The following is a 25058-nucleotide window of genomic DNA, read 5'->3' as shown; positions in this document are numbered from 1 at the left end:
AATGTATGAAACAGTCACTTTACAATACAGGCTGCAGCACTGGACTGTTAATTCATTTACTAAAAGGCAACATTTCCCTCTGATGATACACAGAGAGTCACATGCATAGATCTATATGTTGTAAATGTTATCTGGGTCTCTTCATTTACCATTTTCAGATTAGCCAGAAGCAAATCAATTCCATAAATGCTTCCCCAGCACAGACTAGCAAGTGAGCTGGCTAGTCTGATGAACTACTTCAATCATCTCTCCACAGTCTGCTGTACCACCTTATTCATCTCTCCAGATATTTTAATACACCACACAGTTTATCTTTCCAGATACTCCACTCAACTACACTATGTTTCTCAATCCACTCTAGCAAAAGCACAGTCTCTCCAGATACTCAGGTGAACCACATGTCCATCTCTCCAGATACGCAGGTCAACCACATGTCCATCTCTCCAGAAACTCTAGCAAACAACATTATTCATCTCTTTATATACATAATTGGATATCCTGCTGAACTAAAGAGTGTAAATCAATGAGCATACTCAACTAGCTAAAAGTATCAAATAAATGTCCCTCAAATTGTGCTCCTTTTAAAATAGGAAAGACACGTTGAATGTAGTCTAGGAAGAAAACCATAATAGTCATGGCTGGAATATCTGACCACGAGTCAGTGCAATTAAGGTTGATTAGAGTTGGACAACAAGAAGTTTCTCAGTTGCTACGTATCTTTATTTTTACTTGTTTCAATCATTGGATTGTAACTTTGCTGATCCCTTCACTCCCTAAAAGTGTTTACTCAAAAAAATGAACCCAAGTACTTACTTTTAAGACTGGTACTTATTCTGTTGTAGTCTTTTGCTGAACTGATAGGTTACACGGATGTAAACAAACCAACACCAGTTACCAAGTGGTGGTGAGAGACAAACACACGCATTCTATATATAAATACATACATATCATCATCATCATTTAACGTCCGCTTTCCATGCTGGCATGGGTTAGATAGTTTGACTGGAACTAGTAAGCTGGAGGGCTGCATCAGGTTCCAATCTGATCTGGCATCGTTTCTACAACTGGATGCCCTTCCCAATGCCAACCACTCCAAGTGTGTAATGGGTGCTTTTTACATGCCACTGGCACAGGTGCCATTTACATGACACTGGTAACAGCCACACTTAGAATTATGGTAGGCTTTCACACAATTTCCATCGACCAGACTAAATTCACTTACAAGGCACTGGTCAGCCTGGGGTTGTAGTAGAAGGCACTTTCACAAGGTGCTGTGCAGTGGGACTGAACTCTAAATCACATGATTGTAAAGTGAGCTTCATAACCACACAGCCATGCCTACATCTACATATATAGACTTCATCGTTATGTCTAGAAATATGCAACACTAGCATAGTGAGGGGGGAATAAAAGCTTAGAGAAGATTATACATAATAGCTTTAAAATAAAGCATAAGTACAAAAGAAGAAAATAAAAATTGTTCAATCAACCAAAATACCAAAAAAAGGAAACAAAAAAAAATATTGAAATTAAAACAAATCACATCTAGCACTTTTTTTTAATTAGCTATTTTTTTCTATTGCATATTTTTGTTTAGTTCTCTTTTTGTCCTTTTAATAGTATCAGTTCCTCACATACTGGCATTTCAAGATCCTTTTAACCAGCTCTGCCCTAACAACACCTTATCTCCTAAGAACAAGCTAACACCATTGCAAGTTATCACTGATAAGCAACAATTTCTAAATGCAAACTCCACCTTCAAACAACCCTTAAAAGATAGCTATTTTACTATTACTACTGAAGTGGTTCTTATTTTCCTGTTTATCTTTTATCTTTTACCCTGTTTCAGTCATCAGACTGTGGCCATGCTGGAGCAACAGTTTGAAGAATTTTAGTCAAAAGAATCAACCCCAGTACTTTGTTTAAAAGCCTGGTACTTGTTTTATTGGTCTGTTTTGTCAAGCCACTAAGTTACAAGTATGTAAATAGACCAACACTGGTTGTCAAGAGACGGTGGGGGACACAGACACAAATCCACACACACACACACATATATATATATATAAACAAACACACACACACATATATATATAATAATTATTTGAGGGAATATTAATCCAAACTTACAGGGAAAAAAATTCAATTTAGAAATACTAAATGAAATTTCACATAATATAATATTATATATATATATATATATATATATACATTAACATTAGAAAAAACCCCACCTTTTATCAAATAAAAACACACACATGATGGGTTTCTTTCAGTTTCTGTCTACCAAATTCACTCACAAAGCTTTAGTCAGACCAAGGTTATAGTAGAAGACAGTTGCCTAAGGTGCCACCACACAATGGGACTGAACCCGGAACCATGCAGTTGTGAAGCTAACTTTTTACCACACAGCTACACTTGTAGAGAAATTATTTAGTTAAGCATTCCAGATTCTTCGGGCAACAGTGTTAATAGTCATATTATAAATAACTAGAAGTCCATTATCTAAGCACAGATAAACTGAAATATCATGCATCAAGATATTTTACACTAATTGCTGATTTGGTTCTGTGTCATATTGAAACCAACATTGATCGATAAAAGATCACATCTACAACAAACAACTGTAATGTTTGAGCACAGGATGTGACCACCATCTCTTATATCAAATTTCTCTCGCAATTTGTCCTTGATATTTGCTTATAAAACATTCCCACCAAGCCATTCTCCCTTGATTTTCAATTCAATGGATTCCCAAGCGTTAGGATGAACATTTATGAACTCAAGACAAAGCCTTGTGAACACTTACCTAAACCTTAAATTCCTCACTAAGTGATCCTGCATCAGAGAAATTTCTGGACGAATTTCCTGCAAGTCAGATAAGCAATCCTTTGTTTACTCTTATTTAGCTCCCAAAGACATAGCTGTTTCAATTCATAGGAACCTGGTCCCTACTAACTACTTCACACTAAAGGTAGCAACTTGACAACACTGCTAGAGAATAGCAATATGTAAAGCTATGATCGAGTCCACTCTTGGCTTAACAATACATAGAATATAACTTTTTAACCAGTAATAAAAACTTTCAGCATAGAAGGAATCTGAAACCAGCTGACTACAATTTACATTAGATAGGGTCAAGAGAACTAAATTTGTTAGGTTTTATATTTTATAGGGATAAACATCCATTTCATTCAGAACAGCTGTTACACAAAATGACATTTAGACTATAAACTATTATTATTATTATATATATATATATATAACCGTGATCACCATGACCGACCAGGTTATCAGATGTTGCTACACATTGCTGGCCATAATGTGCATCGGACTGTTTTAGCCTTCAAATGACGCCACCCTGCCGGCTAAGCGAGCAGGCCAACAGAAGAAAGAGTGAGAGAAAGTTGTGGCGAAAGAGTACCCGCACCCCACCTGCCGGAGCCTTGTGGAGCTTTAGGTGTTTTTGCTCAATAAACACTCACAACGCCCAGTCTGGGAATCGAAACCGCGATCCTATCACCGCGAGTCCCGCTGCCCTAACCACTAGGCCATTGTGCCTCCATACATATATATATAGTCAGTAAATCATAAATCCAAAAGAAAAGCACACACACTAAGTTATAGAGCAGCAGAGTATTTAGAGAATGCTAGTTATGGCCGGTTCACAGGGTTACCCAAGGTATCATGACCATAAAGCTAAGCACTTTATGGATGTGGAATCATGGGTAACCCTATCAACTGGCCATAACTAACATTATATATATATATATATATATATATATCTCCTAAAAGTTATCATTAATGTGAAAACGATATTTTAACTAGTTTTATGTGAAAACTATATTCTAACTAGTTTTGAAGTAACAGGTTTCTATTCTAGTTTATTGCCAAAAGTTTTTAGTCACCAGAAATGTCTAAATTTCTTTTTGTTCAAAGAAAGAAATTAAAATATTCAAAACATAAAGCTGTATCATAACTTAATTACTGACAAAATATAAAAAAAGGAAATAAAAACACAAAAATATAGAGAAATAAAAAATAAAAACATACTAAAAATATATAACGATAAAAAAGAATAGATGAAAATAAAAATAAATAATAATCCCAGTTTCCATTATTGCTCAACATATTTGTAAAAAAAAATTATTTAGTGAGTTTTTTTTTTTTCCTTTTCCATTTAGTTTAAATTATTTCTGACAACCAACTGAAAAAAATTAGTTTTTATTCACGTTAACTTCTATAAAAATATTCATATACCGAGTAAAGCCAGAATAATATTTTTTAAATATTATTATGGTTACAATCATGAAATAATTCTTTTGGTTTATTTAATATTATTTTTTTTTTTAATACTTTATTTTTCACTGTCTTTTATCAACCCTTTTACTGCAGAATTCCGATATATCCACTCAAAATTTTATTACCTTTAACTGCGGAAAACAGTTTTATATATGCTAATGTATCTTTTGTTGAGGTATGTCGTGTTTGAAACTATTTTCTGTCAAGTCTATTGAATCAATGTGACTCGCAGAAAATACCAATTCTATTTTTTGGTAGATATTTAACACCATTCCTGGAATAACCATGAAATTTAATTCTGCAGTTAAAGGTTGAAATTAATTTATTCCTTTCATTTCTAAAGAATTTTGTGAAAGTAACAATATTAGGAATAAACTAAAAATACGTTTTTTTGTTCATCTTCGTTTCTACAGACAATTTTGGTTGAAACTGTTTCAAATTTAGTTTTATATTTTTAGAAAGTAACCATGAAAGCTTGAAACAGCTATCGCAGTCAATGTATATTTTTGCTTTCAAGAATGTCTTCGTAACTTGAAAAAGGACTAAATTCATGATCATCATAGTCTTATTATCCACTTTTCCATGCTTGTACAAGTCAGACAGAATTTAAGGTAGATTTTCTATGGCTGGAGGCCTTCCCTGTCACCAATACTCACCTTACTTGGGTAAGGCAATATTTTCCCATGGCCAGACATGTTTTCACGGAAGATTGGAAATGGATGACACCATTTGCATGGTGATGACACTCACAACCATCACAATGTCAAAATAAGGAGACAGTAATACACGCACATACATGATAGGCCTCTTTAAGTTTTTGTCTACCAAGTCCACTTATAAAGCTTTGGTCGGTCCAGGGTTTTAATAGAAAACAATTGTCCAGAGTACAACGCAGTGGAACAGCACATGAAATCATGTGGCTGGGAAGCAAATTCTTACCACACAACCACATCTGCACATAGGACTTTTCTTAATTTATCAATTTTATGCAAGTTCTTTTTTGAAGTGTCATCTTACATATTTAAATTCTAATGAAATAAAACAACACACTGAAATATTTTGTGGAGGAAAAACAACAAAAACATTTCATAAAAGCTTTAAACTGTATAAAAAATTGTAATCTTACATGATGTGGATAGCCTATCCAACAATTAACAGGTTTCCACAGCCAGACTTTCTACAAAGGAAATACAACACATCAGGAGCATCATCAATACAATTAAAAATAATTTTAAAAAATTATGCAAGTAGAAGGAAAGGGAAGTAAAATAACCACTTTTATAGGCATTCAAAAAGAGAAGAGTTATACTGAAAGTACTGCAAAACTATTTCTATTAACTGATGTAGGTCATTCAAACTGTACATGTCCTCTATAGTAACTCTCCTTCCTTGTTTTCATTGCAGGAAAATAATGGGTTCCACATGAAACAACAGGCTGTTATGGAGTTCTTGGAAAAGGAGGAGTTCAGGCTGTCTGACATCCACAGAAGGCCGTAGGTTCTTTATGGAAATGACACCACTGACAAAAGCAATCTTCACAAATGGATGAAGTTTAAAAAAAAAAAAAAATGGAAACTAGCCATAAAGGCAAAAATCATGTGGTACGAGACCATCAACTGCAACTACTAATATGAATCACCATCATCATTTAACGTCTGCTTTCCATGCTAGCATGGGTTGGACGATTTGACTGAAGTCTGGCGAACCAGATGGCTGCACCAGGCTCCTATCTGATCAGGCAGAGTTTCTACAGCTGGATGCCCTTCCTAAAGCCAACCATTCCGAGAGTGTAGTGGGTGCTTTTACGTGCCACCGGCACGAGGGCCAGCCAGGCGGTACTGGCAACAGCCACGCTCAAATAGTGTTTTTTTATGTGCCACCTGCACAGGGGCCAGTCCAGCGGCACTGGCAACGACCTCGCTCGAATGTTTTTTCACGTGCCACCAGCACAAGTGCCAGTAAGGCGACAAGTGGGCAAATTGATTTACACAGATGAATGTGTCGCAATTTGTGAGTTTACAGCACAATACATTACTAAAAGATGGTGGAAAGCAGAGTACTGAAAAGTGTGAGCAGAGTGAGTACCTCAGCAGTTGACACTCAATTGAAAGAGAAGTATGGAAGTTTGTTCTGATCTACCAGAAGTGTCTGAAGCCAATCAAGACACCTTTATTTTGCCAAACTGGCAACAGGTTATGAAATGTGAGCATATCTTTATAATCTGGAAACAAAGGCTCAGTCCATGGAATGTTATCACACTTTTTCTCCAGGGATTAAGAAGTTCAAGAGTCAACAGTTGACACAGAAAAATGATAGTGACTGATTTTTGGAAAGTTGAAGGCATCATTCACCTTGATTTTCTGGAACATGGAAGTACTGTGAACAGTAAAAAGCTGTTGAGACACTCAAAAAGCAATTAGGAGGACGGGGCAATTTAAATGATTAATAAAAAGATCATGCCCACTTCTGACACAATACTAGAATATCATTAAACTAAAATCTATTCTCTTGTACAATGTATTCCAAATCATTCATCATTGTGCTTTTTAAGCCCATTTCTGGCATGGGTTGGACAGAACTTACTGAGGCAGTATGCTCTTTCTGATAACATTTACTTGTATACAACCAAGGTACTTCATTCCACTGGTCCTAATACATTGTGAAACCAGAGAGTTGCCAGACATACTGTTCATGTATATAAACAAATGTTACTACTGCCCAAGCAGTCTAAGTGCAAAGACACATGGAGACAAACACACACACACACATACAATGGGTTTCTGTAGTTTGTCAACCAACTTTCACTCACGTGGCAGTGGTCAGCCCAAGGCTATAGTACCAGACATTGTCATGTAGTTAGAAAATGAAACCACATGGTCACAGAGTGAAGTTCTTAACGGCAGGGACATGCCAAAAAGAATGGTAAACAATACTTAAATTGTTATATTAAGAAAAAATAAAAACAAATACAAAACTAACATGGATATCAGGTGTGTTAGAATTCTAGAAACTTAACTTTAAATTAAATTTTTTTAAAATTAAAATGATTACAGTTACTTACATCCAAAAGCATCACCATTCCATAAACGAATATTGCAGAATAAAATGTACAACGCCATCTAAGAAAGAAAATGGTAAGAAAATATTCCAAAACCTTTCTAAGTAGAATTAATTCAATACAATATTTGATGGCATATAAGATCAATTTTTTTTTCAAAGAAAAAAATCTAAAAAAAATTCCCTACTCCAGATCCTACATGCAAAATTCCTTTAAATATTTCTTTGCATTAATGCACTAAAAACTCCCCCCACCCCCACCCAGCATTTGAATCAACAGCCAAGTTCTTAAGTTCATATTTTATTCAAACGTGACTAAGTCAATGTTTATAAATTTCCTTTTTCTCATAATATCCCATTTGCCAAGGTCACATGTATTTCAGCCAATCTTTCTCATTGCATAATGTTTATATGATAAAGATGCTGATTAAAATGTACATGTGTATTAATATGGCATTTTATTATTATTAATAATAATAATAATGATCCTTCCTATTAAAGGCACAAGGCCTGAAATTTGGGGGTGGGGGCAGGGGACTCGTCGATTACATCAACCCCAGTCATCAACTGGTACTTATTTTATTGACCCCAAAAGGATGAAAGGTAAAGTCAACCTCGGCAGAATTTGAACTCGGAACTTAGCAACAAATAAAATACCACTGAGCATTTCATCCCGTGTGCTCATGATTCTGCCAGCTCACCGCCTTAATAATAATAATAATAATAATAATAATAATTAAATATTACGACTTCTTGTAAGCCTGTTTAACTATGAAGATTGGTATTTCTTTGAACAGGTTATGAACACATTGTGTTTGCACACTCGTTACACTCACCCCACCCTTCCTCTCACTATTTTAATTTAAATGGTACATGAACAGTTTCACCAAGCAACCCATATACCCCTTCTGTACTGTGGGTAAGGGTAAAGGTACATAATTTGCTTACTTTCTTCATAGTACCATATACCTCCATGTAAGCATCCATGAGTGCCATATACATCTAAGGGTATCGCATACATAAATATTTAGATATAATATTTAAACAGTCATCTGCAGCCACTCTCTCTCCTCTTTTCCTGGTCAACCAACATGCCCTCTTCTCATAATGTCTTCCTCACTTCTTTGCTGGCTCTTGCTCTGCATGTTGTATGGGATTGAGGAAATTGTAACTCATTGCACTTACCTTACAACTGGCATTCCGTCAGTTACAGTGTCACAGGTTTCAGTTGATATGAGCAACAGAACAGTCTGCTCATGAAATTAAAGTGCAAGTGGCTGAGTACTCCACAGGCACGCATACCCTTAATGTAGTTCTCAGGGAGATTCAACATGACACAGAATGTGACAAAACTGGTCCTTTGAATTACTGGTACAACTCACTTTTGCCAGCTAAATGGACTGGAGCAACAAGAAATAAAGTGTCTTGCTCAAGGACAGAATGTGCTGCCAGGAATCAAATTTATGACCATGAGCTGAATACCCTAACCACTGAGCTATGTGCCTTCACCCACCTTAGAATTATAGACTTTATAAATTATTAATTTCATGAGCAGGCAGTTCTACTGATTGGATCAACTGGAATGCTAGTTATTGTTACCGATGGAGAGCCAGGCCAGACCATACACACACACACACACACACACACAGCAAGCTTCTTTTAGTTTCTCTTTACCAAATCCACTCACAAAGCTTTATAGTCAGCCCAGGGTCATTGTAAAAGACCTAAGGTGCCAAGCAGTGGGACTGAACCCAAAACAATGCAGTTGGGAAATAAACCAACCACATGCCTATGCCTAACTTGTCAATAATATTCTAATTCCAATCACATCCAAGATACATTATAGGAATACAAATGAACTCTGGTAATTTATTTTATTTTCCTCAGAAGGTAGAAAGGCAAAGATGACCAATAGGATTTGAATTTGGAATGTGAAAGGTTGGGATTAAACACTGCAAAGCAATTTATCTGACATGAATGGTTTTTGCCAGTTCATCAGCACACTGGAATGTTTATAGTTAAATCACGTCCTGCTTCAGTGAATGAAATACCTTCCGTCTAAAAATAAGAACTCAAATAATAAATGAACTCGTCGTATCCAGTAGCAGTAATTTTAAGAAGATAGACTAAAGTAAACATACTTAAGTACCTTCCCCAAACAACTTTTTCTTTTTTTTTCTGCTACTACATACTATATATTAAACTGATAAGCTGCCACCTATTCAGTTATTATGATACTGTGATACACATAGGCTAAAATATAATCTCTTTCTGCTGCTGCCACTGCAATCACAGAGAAATCTGTGCACCTAATGCTCTTAGAAGAGAGAAAAATAAAAACCATACAAAACAAGAATCAAACCATTGGTTGTTGAGAAAAGTTCCTATAATTTAAACAGCATTAATCTCTGTCCTTAGTTTAGCTTTAAAGCTAATCTTACCCAGATTCCACAAATTTCTTCAGTACACTCGGTTTTTCTAGTTTCCGTCGACCTCTGAACCATCTTTCCACCTGACGAATGCTTAGATCTGTCTGCTTTGCTAATCCCTACAGAAAAAAAATAAATAAATAAAATGTTTCAATTATATTTTTAACCATAAACAACAATCAATTATAACATGCAATTATAGTATTTTTTTTTTACCAAAGTATTAACTCTGGATATCAATTTTGTAACTTGAGATGAAAGATAAAAGGTGGCTTCCTTTCCCACCCAATCTCCTATCCCAACAACTTCGTTTTCCCAATTCCCAGTTGTTACAATGTTCAGTCTGTTCCATTGATTAATCTAGTCTGTCAAGAGAAACAATGTGCTCACATCAAAGCAGAGAAAATAGTTGACTGGCAATAACCCATCAAAAATCAAAATGCACGTTTTTTTTTTATTCTCTCCACAATTTAAATTTTTCACAGCATTTTACAGCAGGCAATCCTAACAGACATACTTTTAGTGCCATGGAAATACTTAGCTTTGGAAATAAACAAATTCTAAAGAGAATTTAGTGTTAAATGTATATCTTTATAATATTGTGAATGATGATGATGGTTATGATGCTGATGGTGATAGTGGCGGCAGTGGTGGTGGTTATAGCAACAATGATGGTGACTGACCTTGCTTCACCATACGGAGTTCTTTCTATATTTAGCAGCTGATGCACTTACTTGCATTACATAGTCAGGCCTAGATGCATTCATGTATAATGATAAAAGCAAACCTAAAGTTGAACAAAGGAATATTCCAGTATCTATTTACAAACTGGGATACAAACATGATTGGTACACATTATCATTTAACAACACTTATTACAACTTAACCTTCTAGCTATCAGACTACTCTGTTAAATGTAATGCTTATTTATTCACACTGTTTCAAATTGATTGTGAATTATCTCATTGCTTCGAAATTTCGAAGATGTGATTGTTTATTTTTAGAATTACATTGTCCAGTAAGCAGGTGTGAAAGGCCAGTTTGAACATAAAACAGGTAGAATGTGTTGAGATTGAGATGGCCGCTTTAAATGCTAAAAGGTTAAACTGAAGATGAAAAATTAGGTTAATTAGAATTAATGAAATTAACAAAATTACAGAATTGACACTTTAGACTAAAAAAAAAAAAAAAAGAAAAGAAAAACATTTACCACTGATGTGACAATGGACCTTCAATAGAGTCCGCTGGGGTTAGGGGGTTAATTTTTCAAAAAGATCAATGTCTGTAGCCGGTACTAAGTCGTTAGATGAAAGGTGATTATCTTGGATTAAGAAGAGCCAGCCCAATCCTCAGAGAATACTATACTAATGAAGCAGTTATCTTTTTTTATTGATTGCGTAACAATTGATAGAGGTGCATCTTAGTATTTGTCTGTGGTGAAATAAAAATAAAATAAAATTGATAAAGCAATATAATTAGTGAGGATGGCCTGTGTAAACAAGCAAACCAGAAAGATATTCCACACCTAAATAATACACCGACAATTTAATCAGTGCAAGTCACATCCTGTCCTAACAGGTTTAGTGATGACTGTTGTGCAAGTTCATTATAGAGAAACTTGTCCAAGTGAGCCGTTATATCAACGTTGTTAGGAGGAAAGAAAATCTATAAAAAGAATTTTAGGCTAGTTTTACATATAATTATGACATCTTATCTTCACAGAGATATCAATTATTTTTTTTAGTTGGATAAACTCAAACAAGGCATGTATATACCTGATGAGATGAGAAATGTTTATTGTGGAATTAAAAGAGCATCTTTGATTATCTTTAATTTTTTTTTTAATTCAATAATTTTGAACACATTGTTATCTTAAAAAAAGAAAAAGTTTCAAGGGCAATTTAAAGCTAGGTAGACTACATAAAACTAGTACGTTGGCAAAGTGATTACAGTATTAGATACAATGACTTGCAGCTTTAGTTTTGACTCCCTGCACGCATGGTTCAAACACTGCCAAAGGCAACGTCACCGTTCACACGAAATGAGCTTCAGGATGTAGTGTTTATGGAAGAGATAAAACACCAGTTTTTTTTTTCTCAGAGACAATATGAATGCACGGTTTTTGTTAACTAGGAGCTATTATATAATGTGAGAGAGAGAATTGCTATTTAAGGTGATAAAATCACTTCTAAGTATATGTTTTCTTTTCGCCTTATACTTTTACTTGTTTGTCATTTGACTGTGGCCATGCTAGAGCACTGCCATTAGTCGAGCAAATCGACCCCAGGACATTCTTTGTAAGCCTAGTACTTATTCTAGCGGTCTCTTTTGCGGAACCGCTAAGTTACGGGGACGTAAACACACCAGCATCAGTTGTCAAGCGATGTTGGGGGGACAAACACAGACACACAAACATACACACACGTATATACATATATACGATGGGCTTCTTTCAGTTTCCATCTACCAAATCCACTCACAAGGCTTTGGTCGGCCTGAGGCTATAGTAGAACACACTTGCCCAAGGTGCCACACAGTGGGACTGAACCTGGAACCATGTGGTTGGTAAGCAAGCTACTTACCACACAGCCACTCCTATGCCTATACATTGAGAAATCATTATCAAAACATGAAAACAGCATACTTATTACATATTTTTTCAATGTAATTCTTTTATTATATGGTTGTGGATAGTACCATTTCACCCTGATTCTGGGCTCTTCAGCATGGCATAACTTGAGATTTTAAAATTAGTTTATCTAAAGTCATTCAAAAACTAAAATTAAAGCTGATCAACAATAAGAAAATTTATGCTTATGCACACACATACTTGATAGGTTTCTGGATAGTCTGACTACCAAATTTCACTCACAAGGTACTGACTGGCCTGAGACTATAGCCCAAGATAGGATTGAACCCAAAGCTTACAAGTTGTAAAAGGTGAACTTAACCATTCAGCCAACTTGAAATGAATCACTTAAATCTAAGAAGTATTTACTAAGTTATTTGCAAGCCTCCTCACCTCAAAGCATGTAAAATACTTTGCTTGAAGATAATGTAATGAAACTAGGAATAAAGTAGATTATTCATAAAAACAACAACAAAGAACAAAAACAAAAAATTAGAAAAAGAAAACAAAAACAGGGTCTCGGATATTAATTGATAATCCTTTCAGATTATCAAATCTAAAGAGCCATATTTTCTGCCAGGCAACAGCTAGTCAAGATTACATATGAATAATATATTGCTAGGCACATTGATATCAAGATTTTATATATTATTTCCAAGATCATGTTGGTTTCACCCTGCATCAATTTACAAGGTTTGTGAAATGGTTTTCGTTATGTGCTCCATAGACTCACCACCCAATATGCTGCTCCAAACTTCCTCCCTCATTCACCACCACCCCACACCATGTAAATTCATCCAGAAAATCTTATCTTTCATCAGTTCTAGGTCAACATCAGATTCACTGTGAAGTACTTAATGTTGTTTTCCCTTGCTACACGGTATTTATTTATCTGCATGAGGCAAGAAGGCTCTTCCCCTCAGTTAAACATGTCCCGTACAGAGTTATCAATGGCTCACCAGCAGAAGTAATTAACTTGCAAACTATTAATAATAAACCAAATGTAAAGGCCTGGAACTAGAGATAACCAGAATAGGAGGATTGAAAACAGAAATAATCTTAGTAATGGTTATCTTGGGGAATGGTTAAAAAATACCAAAAACATGCAGGCGCAAGTGTAGCAAGAAACTTGTTCTCCAGCCACATGGTTACAGGTTCAGTGCCATTGCATGGTACCTTGGGCAAGTGTCTTCTACTATAACCTCAGGCCAACCAAAGCCTTGTGAGAGGATCTGGGAAATGAAAACTGAAAGAAGCCCATCATATATGTATGTGTGTGTATATATATATATATATATATATATATATACACACACATCTACCATAAATCCTGAAGTATAGTCCGCTCTTGAGTATAATATGCAGGGGATTTTTAGGGGGCTGTATATCTGAAAAACCTAAACCATGTGTATAATACGCACCCTTTCTCTAACTTGAGTCAAGGAGGTCTATATAACGTCTTTGGTTTGTAAAAATGTATACGGTAACGTCCTTTATTATTGTATACATAACATAATGCAGACATGTAGCATTTTTGTGCATTTTGTTTGCAGAAAATAATGAAATAACAGTAATAACAGTAATAACGTTTAATAAATGTTGCTTACTGCAAGTTATGGATGATTCTTTTATGACTTCATTACTTTCAGGCTTAGCTTAAGGTATTTTCGAGCCCAACATCACAAAATGTGTCTGAATAAACATTGCCGGACAGCAAATAGAGACTCGGACATTGCTTAGAAAATATTTTTCATTTTTAACCTCGTGTATAATACGCACTAAGGATTTTGACCTTTAAATTTTGGGGGGAAAATGCAGATTATACTCGAGGATTTACAGTATGTGTTTGTCTTTGAGTCCTCTCATCACCTCTTGACAACTGCTGACCAAAGCCTTGTGAGGGGATTTGATAGATGGAAACTGAAAGAACTACTGGACCCTCATGGCTATTTGATGTTTAAAAAATCCTGTCATATTTTTATTATTAAATATAGTTAGGAATTATATAAAAAAAAATTGTTAAAGTATTTTGTGTAATTTAGAAATATAGCCAATTTATTGGACATAAATTTTAAAAGCAAAATATTATATGGACTCCCAGTGAGAACTATTGTGTTAGATGTTCATGGGTGTTGCTCAGTTACTTCTTCACACAGCTGAAGAAACATTTTCATTCAACTCAACCAGCTACCACAGCAAACAACAGCAACAACACCAATATGACACTAGCATAGGCACAAAGCCTGAAATTTGAGGAAGAAGATTAGATGATACTATCGACTTCAGTACTTGACTGGTAAATTTATTTTTTACCAACCCAGAAAGGGTGAAAGACTAAAGTGACCTCAGCAAGATTTGAACTCAGGATGTAAAGAGCCAGAATAAATATCACAAAGTATTTTGTCTGGTGCTCAACCAAATCTACCATTTCATGATCCTATCCACTAGGAAATAGGTTTTACAGGTAAACAAAATCTTTGGAGACTTTTACTTAATGTTTATGGGATTTCTGTATTTAAATATACCAATTCCATTTGTTGGATAGCATCTATATTATAAAGGTTCTACTACTACTATATATATATATATATTTTTTTTTTATGTAGTATCTTTTCAACTTTTAGTGGTTTGGTGAAATTTTACAGTAGCATCCCGTTTTAATTAGAGCTAGCCAACTTCAGTGGACATCGGATTATTAGATCAGGATTAAGGATTTATTTTGCATTATCATTGTTAAGGAGGTGGGCTGACAGAATCATTAGCATGCTGGGCAAAATGCTTAGCAGTATTTCATCCAACCTCAAATTCTGTTGAGATCAACTTTGCCTTTCATCCTTTCAGAGTCAATAAAATAAGTACCAGTTGAGCACTGAGGTCAATGTAATCAACTTAACTACTCCTGGGTAAGAGTATAAAAACTGTACCCCTCTGCCAAGCCATGTCAAGCCATGTCAAGCCCTTGTGGCAGAACAGGCTCATCAAACCAGTATGATCTCAAGCTTAAATTCACAGCCTCCACATCAGACCATGGTTGGTGGAGGGAACATGCCAAAACTTTCATCCTACAGTGAACTGAACATGGGCAACCCAATCCAATGTCTCTGTGGTAATAGGAGCTAAACTATTTGTGTTGTTGTTGGTTTGACTCAGGTTAGCCCTGATTGGTGGACTTATAACTCAAAGCAATTCCAGATGTGTCCATCCCAACTTTGTTAGTATATCCTAATTTCATCTAAGATTATATTGTCCAATGTAATATGATTTCTTTAAGATGAAAAGGACTGATTTGAAGATTTGGTAGCTACTTCTAACAGGTCAAGCAATCATATTGAAGCTTTCTCATTGGCTTCTCTAAGTATGCATTCTAAGTAGGTACAACTTACCACTTAATATATGACATTTCACACCTCACCACTTAGGAATATTTGTTATTTCATAGCAAAACCCAAATTGAATGATTGACAATATCCTGATTTATTTTCAGAAATCATCCAAGCTGTTCAAGATAACAATAACAAGCATTTTAAGGCTATTTCCTGCCTAAAGTAGAAGCTAGACTTACAGGTCCCATGATGGTCTCCTCCATTTACCCAGTCTTCTATTCCCCCCACATCATTACTCCACTTGCCCTCATTCCTTCCATCATCTTCAGCCAGATCTCTCTCTAGGTTTTCCGTTTCCTCTATTTCCTCCCACGATCATTTCCATCACTTCTCTCAGTTAGTTACTCTTATCCTTCCTGGGACATGACCGAAATATTTCGCCTCATTTCTTTTCACACAGGTTCTGTTCCATTACACTCTGCAATTCATTGTCTTCCTTTCCATCAGCAATATTCCACTTATCCATCAAACCATCCTCATTTCCATTCTTTCCTGTCTTCTCGGTTGATCTACATTCATGACTCGTGTCTCACTCCCATAAATCCGAGCACTTCACACATTCAGCTCATACTTTCCCTTCAATTTCAGAACCATCTCCATCTTCATTAATATGATTTTCATAACTCTTCCCCACATTATGGCAGCAATTAATAGCATGCTTAATACTGACCCCCTAATGTACTCTTAACTTCACTTCAAACTCATTTGTATCATCTTTGGGATTGTATGACTATTCTCTCATATACCAACATCATTAATCAACCATTTATCTACTCCTAATTCTATCATTGTTTATGCCACCACTGAGTGGAACCCTACTGAAAACTTTCTCCAGATCAACAAACCCAAAACAACTTTTCCAATGTCCTTGTACCTTGCACAAAAAAAATCTCTTAGAATTATCTAAATTTTATTTCACTGATCTTCACTTTCTTCCTTATTCTCTTCTCTAATACTCTTTGCATGTTATTGGACCATATTCTATGCTCCAATAACTTGCTCTATGTATAGCCATAGTCCAAGAGATAGCCTTTTCTCTTGTACAGAGGAATTAGTACTCAATTCCCAATCAACAGGAACACGGTCTTCTTTTACCCCTAAACAATACTTCTCAGATATTTTCTTCCCTCTCCTACAGCTTTTACCAGATCTCACAACTTCTATTGGGTCTCTTACTTTTCTACACTTCAACATCTTTCTCAGTCATTACTTCTACCAGTTCTAGAACTGGATTCCTATCTATGTTGTCATCCAATTCATTCTCTACAAACACCAGTCTCTACATATATTTCATTCACCTTCCCTTAATTTTATCTGGGTCCACAATTTTTCCTGTTTCATCTCTCAAGCAGCTCATCCTTGTCACATCACATCTCTCTTCTGCTAGTTCCTTTGCAATCTTAAGTACTTCTCACCAATCCCAATCTGAAACCATACATTCTCCAAACATTTTCTCCTGTGTCTTCACACATTTTGCTACCTCTTTCTTTGCAACCTCCTCATGCTGCCACTTCTGCATGCCCATCATATCTATCATTTTCTGAACTTCTTCCTCATCTCATCAATCTTCTAAAGATGAAGTGACATCAATATCTTAACCCCATGACAATGGTTTTTTTATCAGGCAACCAAGTTGCACTGATGGTAATCATCTCGGCCAAGATCAAGCAATTAGAGCACAATGGTTCAGCATATATTTACATCAACCGCATTAAAGCATGCACTGTTTATATATGTAAATGCTCATCATTGAGGACCGTAAATTCAATGAAACTGGCATAGCTGGATGCAACTAAATTCTGTGAAGGACCAGAAGAATTTGCTGAACATGTACGAATGTTATAGGCAGTCATAGTGGAAATGGTGGGGTAACCACCAAAATTGCTGATTTTATACTATTATGGTGATGAAGTCTCGAGCTGAGTTGGGAATATTTACATTAAGAGGCTGACAAACCTTCAGATTTCTTGAAATTTACACACTGGTCTCTATTATCAATTCTGTGGGTGGTAGCAGATATTTATATCTGCTAGTACACAAACAGGTACAAAACCGCAGCAGATAGGGCTGCATATATTTTCATCATCCGATTCAAAGCGATTACATAGCGTGTGTAAATTTACGTCAACCAATGTTATGGGGTTAAAGCTAAACAGGGGAAACTCTGAAACAGTATTGGTGACATGTAAAAACCACCCAGTACACTCTGCAGAGTGGTTGGTGCTAGGAAGGGCGTCCAGGCATAGAAAACAAGCCAAAACAGACAATTGGAGCCTGGTGCACCTCTCCAGTTTACCTGTCCCAGTCAAACCATCTAACCCATACCAGTATGGAGCACCAGCATTAAATGCAAATGATGATATATTTCAAACTCAGACAATTTTGGCTATTTCATGTATATTTCTAACCGTTCTATATTGATATGCTGTTAAGAATGAAGAATGGATATCAAGCAAAATGGTTCCAGGTAGTGAAAAAATTGATAAAATAACCAATTTTGGGATATTTTCTTCAATTAAGCATTCACTGGAATGTTCTTTTACTGGTTTCAGTTACTGGCCACAGTCAGCCAAACTTGAGGCACCACCTACAAAGGTTTTAGTTAGCAGATCAACCCCATTCTTTATAACACATTCTTTATTTTCTGTTCTTGTTTTGTTTCTTTCTGTGGAAGAGCGTAGGCTCGAAACATTAAAGACTTTTTCACTTTCTGAGCATTATACTAATACATCTGTTTCTTGTCTACACCACCTGTCTTCGTGTTTTGTTTTATTGTGAATTCTACCCATATATATATATATATATATAATATATATATATATATATATATATATATATATATATATATATATATAGTCTTCTGGTGAAAACATTCTTCAAGCAAGTCACAGGATCTTAAGTAGTTAAGAATGGAGAATCAGCTGATATGTGTTTTGTATTCTCGAGACTCCAAATGGAGTTACTTACCTCAATTCTCAGCATCTAAATTACCAAGGTCTTATAAACAAAAACACCAGTAGAGAGTTGTTTTGAATACACATGCGCTTGAGATCATGTAAGGAATGTTTGATAAACATTCATTTGGGCTGATGTATTTATTTATAAATCTTGTCTGCCAGATTTGAAATACATAAAGGACATTGCACCAGTAACATCTTATGTTTTGCACAAGATTCTATTCTTTGTAACTTCCGTAGCTGAGAGTTGAGGTGAGTGACCACGAATGAGCCTTGAGAAGATGGAACACATGCCAGCCACTCCCTCCCTCCCTCTTAAATACTGAAAATTTGGTGACCTGTTTACAGAGTATTTTCAAACCAAGATTAAATATGTTTAAGTATATTGTACAGGATTTCATAAACATGTTTATTCAAAAGTAGTTGTGTTGGCACTTTTTAATTTTTAACACAATTGTATCCTTGTATGCTGTTGGAGGCTGTGAAAAAGGTTGGAACCATGAAGATTATCTGGATGTAAAACAAAGATTATATAATAGTCAAACATATGCCTATATATGTTATATATTAGATGAGACAAGTAAAAGTAATCCGAGATGAAAAGATGGGTATCTGTAATAGTTACGAAGCTCTAGATCAAATCTAATCAAATAGGTCAAAGATCAAAGGCATTCTAGCCCCACCTTCACCAATGCCTCCTCTTTGGCCAGAGTGTTTCAGGAACCACATTATCCAATGTGCCCTTTTCTAAAGCAGTGAGTGTGATTTGAAAAGATTTAGCTGCTAGTTCTAACAGATTGAGTAACTGTAGAAACTCCTTGATTGACTTGATGTGCCTTCATACGTATCTCTAAGCTTTGAAAATAAAAGATACAAGAAAGCTATTTAACAGCAGGAGAAAGCTGTGGGAGCGAAAAGAACCTCCCCCATCCCATGATCACTAGCTTCTATTTACTAATTCTTAAAGGATGCGTACTTCAATAGAAGGCAAGACAATTGGACATTATGTAGCTGGAATTAAGGTTTATATTATATAGACAAAACATTGATATGATACTGGTAAAGAAAACATATATAAGCAATTACATTATAGACAGGGGAAAAAAAGAGCAGGGAATTACATTAAAAAACGAAAACAAAAATAAGACGTCCCATTCATAAACTCCAGCTGAGCTGGCAAAAGAGAGGCAAAGACAAATGAGCAAGAAAATAGAAAGAGAAACTAGAGCAACAAGGCCTGAAAAGATCACTGTCGAGATACTGAACATTTTATGTTAATTAATAATATGATTAACTAACTACATCATGTAAGAAGATTTTAATCCTATTTTACTTGAGTAACAGGATGATGTAACAAATAATAATGCAGAGGTGGGGCACCAGAATATGGTAAATTAATGCAACAGTAGAAGCAGCATGTCAGAAAAAGGGGAAAGAGCAGGGGTGACGTGCACCAGAAGTGAGGAAGTTACTACAGAGTTTAGCACTTTGCCTAACATGGCCATCACCAGTGATGCCCATGTTATGTTCTTAATATACTGTGATGCTCAGGAGTGATATTTTGTCTTTTTTATCGTGCCCCTCATTACTGTGGTTCAAACTATAAAATTCAAATTTTGGGAAGTATACAGGACACATTTCTTTGTGTTTCTCAGATGCTTTTCAATTTGAATATAAAAAAAAGCTGAGATGGGACCAGGTAAGAAGGATGTGAGTTACTGTTATTGCCATCACTGAAAACATTGTCCTTGTTAAAATAACCTTTTGTACAAAAGAAACCATTATACCTCGCTCAGAGATTTATTATTGCTTGTTTACACTTTTTCAATATGTGACTTTTCGTCACTGGAAAAAGGATATATATTTGCAAAGGGAAGCCTACTTTTCATCGACAACTCGTGATTGTCACACGCTGATGACAGGTCAATACCCAGAAACTCGAGTCCATGTGTATCATAAGTTGAAGACGGGAAGGATGGTTTCCCTTTGCAAATACTGATAGGGCACAGAAAGTGTGTCTGTAGCTAGCTGGAAGAGGTGTCCTCCTGGGGCTACAAGCCACAGTAGCATCCACCCTTAGGGGTTAGCCACATTTAAGTGGCAAATATACTTCATGAAACCGTTAAAGCTTATATGATATAATCTGAAATATAACTTGTAGAAAAAAATGAATGCAAAGAAAAATCTATAAACAGAAGTATAATAGATATTTTAACAGTGCTGGTGCCATGACAAAGCACCGGTGCCAGTAACATAAAAAGTACTGGTGCTGGTTCAACATAAAAAGCACCCAGTACACTGTAAAGCGGTTAGCGTTAGGAAGGGCATCAAACTGTAGAAACCATGCCAAAACAGATAATTGGAGCCTAGTGTTGCTCCCGGCCTTGCCAGCTCCTGTTTAATTGTGCAACCTATACCAGCATGGAAAAAAACAGATGTTAAATGATGATGTATCATTAGTGACTCTTGTGGTACTAAATGAATATAATATTCATTGTGTAGCACAGGAATCATTTGTCATACCCATGCTGTAAATCAATGTGGTGGTTTCTATAATGAACTAGAATATATATATGGTTCGAAAAAAAAAAAGCACTTTTAAAAAAGGCATAATTTATAACAATTAGATTGTTGGTGCATAAGAAAATATGGCACAAAATGAGCTAAAATGGTAGGCAAAATGTTAAGGAACCAAACAATAATTAACAACACTAAAACACAAACTCTGCTCATTTACAAAAATATAAATTAGGAAATTATGCAATCAAGCTTTCAATTACTACATATACTGAGTCTAAACAGCAAATCATTACTGGAAACTAGATGATCGAGTTTTTTCTGGATTTAGTTTTTTTTTCCTCGTCTTCAGAACAAAATATTTTTTGGCCTAAACAAACGTGGAAGTGGATGTTATCCAGTCAACATTTTTGATTGAATATTTAGAAGCACAAAACTAAATGGGTAAGCTTTCTCTAACTGATAATCTCCATGTGTAATCATTTAGTCTAACTGCCCATGCAAACATTCTAACATCTGCTTTTCCAATACATTATTTACATTTGACAAATATTTGTCCTCATCTTGTTTGTTGTTAACACAATGTTTCGGCTGATATACCCTAGGCCTTCATCAGGTGTTTGGGGGAAATTTTGAACCTGGATTCTCATTCCTAAGATATTTTTTGCTGTTATTATTATTATTATTAAGGTCACTGCTTGGAATCAAACTCAGAATCTTGGGTTTAGTAGCTAGCACTCTTAACCACTACACCTATTTCTTTATTACCCACAAGGGGCTAAACATAGATGGGACAAACAAGGACAGACATAGGTATTAAGTCGATTCCATCGACCCCAGTGCGTAACTGGTACTTAATTTATCGACCCCGAAAGGATGAAAGGCAAAGTTGACCTCGGCGGAATTTGAACTCACAGCATAACGACAGACGAAATACGGCTACGCATTTCGCCTGGCGTGCTAACGTTTCTGCCAGCTTGCCGCCTTCTTAACCACTACACCATATGCCTGTGCTTTCCCAATGCCTGCAAGTCATTGTTGAGCCAGAGCTTTTCTACAACTGGATGCACTTTCTGTCACCAGCCAAATGACTGGATATGCTAATAGACTGGATATGCTTTATGTTGCTAACTGAAAACAAACTACACTGTTTAAGGAGTATTTTGTTTACAAGGATCATACAACATATTAAGACATGTTAAGAAGACCAGATATCCTTTCATAATGTACTGCAAGCCAATGGCACTAGCAGAAAGCTGTTTACAAACCAGTGAACATGAGTGAAACACACACACAAACACGTTATATATACACACAGACATGCAGGAAGTAAATAGACACCTTTAATTTTCAAAATTTCTGATTCAAGTGTCTTAATGTTTTCAGTGGTGTAGAATTTACAATGTAATTCTTTTTCATTCTAGGTGCCATTATATTAAACATCTGCGAAGACTAACCATGCCATGCACAAACAATTCAGCAGTACTCTCAGATTTTCAAAGAGGTCGTATTGTTGGGCAATCTGAGGCTATTCTTAGCTAGTGAAAAATTACCAAAAATCTTCAAATTCCTCTTGCTACTGTTAACAGAATTATAGTGCAATTCAAAAGCCAAAGAAAAGAATCAACAGACTTTTGTCCCGGCCGACCTGGGCCTTTGGAAAGGAAGCTTCACTGTTTGAAGAGAATTGTGGAAAATGAACCCTGTTCGAAGGCTTCTGACATTGCAAAACAGCTAGAAGTTAGTCCAAGAACGTGTGTTACATATCTGCATAAGCTTGGCTATTATGGATGAGCAGCTAGAAGAAAGGAATAGGCTAAGGAGATGTCAGAAAAATCCAGTTTATTTTGGGATAGAGTGATTTTCTCAGATGAAACCAGATTTGCATTATTTTCAGATAGTGGACATATTTGGGTCTGAAGGCTTCCCAATCAAGAATTTGATTTGAAACGACTCCAACCAACTGTGAAACATGGCAGTTTCTCTGTAATGGTATGGGGAGCTGCCACCAGCAATGGTTGTTCTGAGCTGATCGAATGTGTTGGATCCATAAACTCTGAAAAATACATCGAAATAATTAAGGACAACTTCCGATGTATTCGCACAATAACATAATGGAAAATGAGTTTTTATTCATGGAACGAAAAGGAATCAACAATGGCTGACTGAAAATGGGATCAAAAAGCTTCCTTGGCCAAGCCAATCTCCTGACATGAACCCAGTTGAAAATCTTTGGAGCATACTAGATAGAGCTATACGAAAAACTCGACAGAAACCTAAATCTAAAGATGAATTGTTTCGATAGTTGTGTGAAAAGTGAGCAGAAATTCCACAAGAGACAATCGCAAAGCTCATCAGTTCAATGCCAAAAAGAGTTTCTAAATCAAAAACTGCAAAGGAAACGTCAAGTAAATACAGAAGTATGTAGTCCTACCTATTGATTACATTTCAGTTGTTCGCTTTGTGTATTAAATAAAAGATTTTCGAAAATTAAAGGTGTTTATTTACTTCCAGCGTGCGTGCGAAGATTAGAGAGCAGTAATGTATCTACATGAAGTTAAATATATGTCCGGTCATAATGAGCAATGGTCATGCATCTATAAAGCACTTAGCTTTATAGATGACTCATTGGACTAATGACCAAGGGATGCGAAACCATTGGTCACTATGACCGGACATATATTCAACTTCATGTAAATATATGTGCGTGTGCGTGTAAAAAGGTTGAATGTAAATTCGTCCTTTAATCTGGAGGTTTCCAAAAAAGATTTCTAATGTTGATTCTTCATATTTTGCTGGTAGTTTACAGGCGTAAATTTGCAAAGATATGGAAGTAATACTTGTATATTATGTGTGGTGAATTTATGGAAAGAAGTCCAATAAAAAACTCAATTAAAAATGGAGAAGGCAAGTTATTAAAATATACAAGAGAATTTCGATTTTAATTCATGCAGACGATCATTTCGTACAGAGATATAAAAATTCATGATTGAATTGAATTAGATTAAATTAATTTAATTATATATATATGAATGTAATCTTCAGTGCAGGAAGTGAAAGCAAAATTTACCATGAATGATTGTCTGCATGAATTAAAATTCTCTTATATATTTTGACAACTTGTCTTCTCCATTTTTAACTAAATTGATGAGTTTTATTCGACTTCTTTCTATATGTGTGTGTGTGTATATATATATCTTACATAAAAAGCGCCAACCGATCGTGGTTGTTTGCCAGCCCCCTGTGGCCCCTGTGCCGGCAGCACATAAAAAGCACCCACTACACTCGTTAGGGAAGGCATCAAGCTGTAGAAACACTGCTAGACTGGAGCAGCCTCCTGGCTTCCCAGACCCCGGTTGAACCGGCCAACCCATGCTAGCATGGAAAACAGACGTTAAACAATGATGATGATGATGAGATATATATATATATATATATATATATATATATATATATATATATATATATATATATATATATTATATATATATATATGGGAGATTTGGCTGTTATGCTGCTAATGGATATCTGTCACTAAGAAACCCAAAGCAGGGCAAAACCACATGATCTGGCAGTTCCAGAGGCCAGAGAAGACAGTTCTTGTCCATCAATGTAAATATGAGTGTTTTTATGTGAGGCCCTCTCAAGGTAAAATAATGCAGTATTCTGTGTTCTATCACAATATCCAAGTTAAGATCGAGATAAATATTGTCTTTAGGTATTAATACTGCTTCTGTTGCTATTTATACGACAGCTTCTTCAGTTTCCATCAATGAAATCCACTCAC

At 35.7% G+C, this 25058-nt stretch overlaps 1 protein-coding gene across 2 annotated transcripts in view; it reads right to left on the bottom strand.

The window, feature by feature from the left end:
* Nucleotides 1-25058, bottom strand: part of LOC115219755 (ceramide synthase 6) — a 122692-nt gene that overhangs the window by 20718 nt on the left and 76916 nt on the right. For both annotated transcript variants that reach the window (XM_029790000.2, XM_036507947.1), the window contains 3 exons: nt 9798-9904; nt 7361-7418; nt 5426-5476 (listed from right to left, as the gene is read on the bottom strand). In XM_029790000.2, the coding sequence (XP_029645860.1) occupies nt 5426-5476; nt 7361-7418; nt 9798-9904 (216 nt within the window). The remainder of the gene's footprint in view (nt 1-5425; nt 5477-7360; nt 7419-9797; nt 9905-25058) is intronic.

Source organism: Octopus sinensis, linkage group LG1, assembly GCF_006345805.1.
Source record: "Octopus sinensis linkage group LG1, ASM634580v1, whole genome shotgun sequence".
Classification (NCBI taxonomy): Eukaryota; Metazoa; Mollusca; class Cephalopoda; order Octopoda; family Octopodidae; genus Octopus; species Octopus sinensis.
The sequence above is the reverse complement of the archived record's forward strand: the minus strand, read 5'-3'. Positions and strand labels throughout refer to the sequence as shown.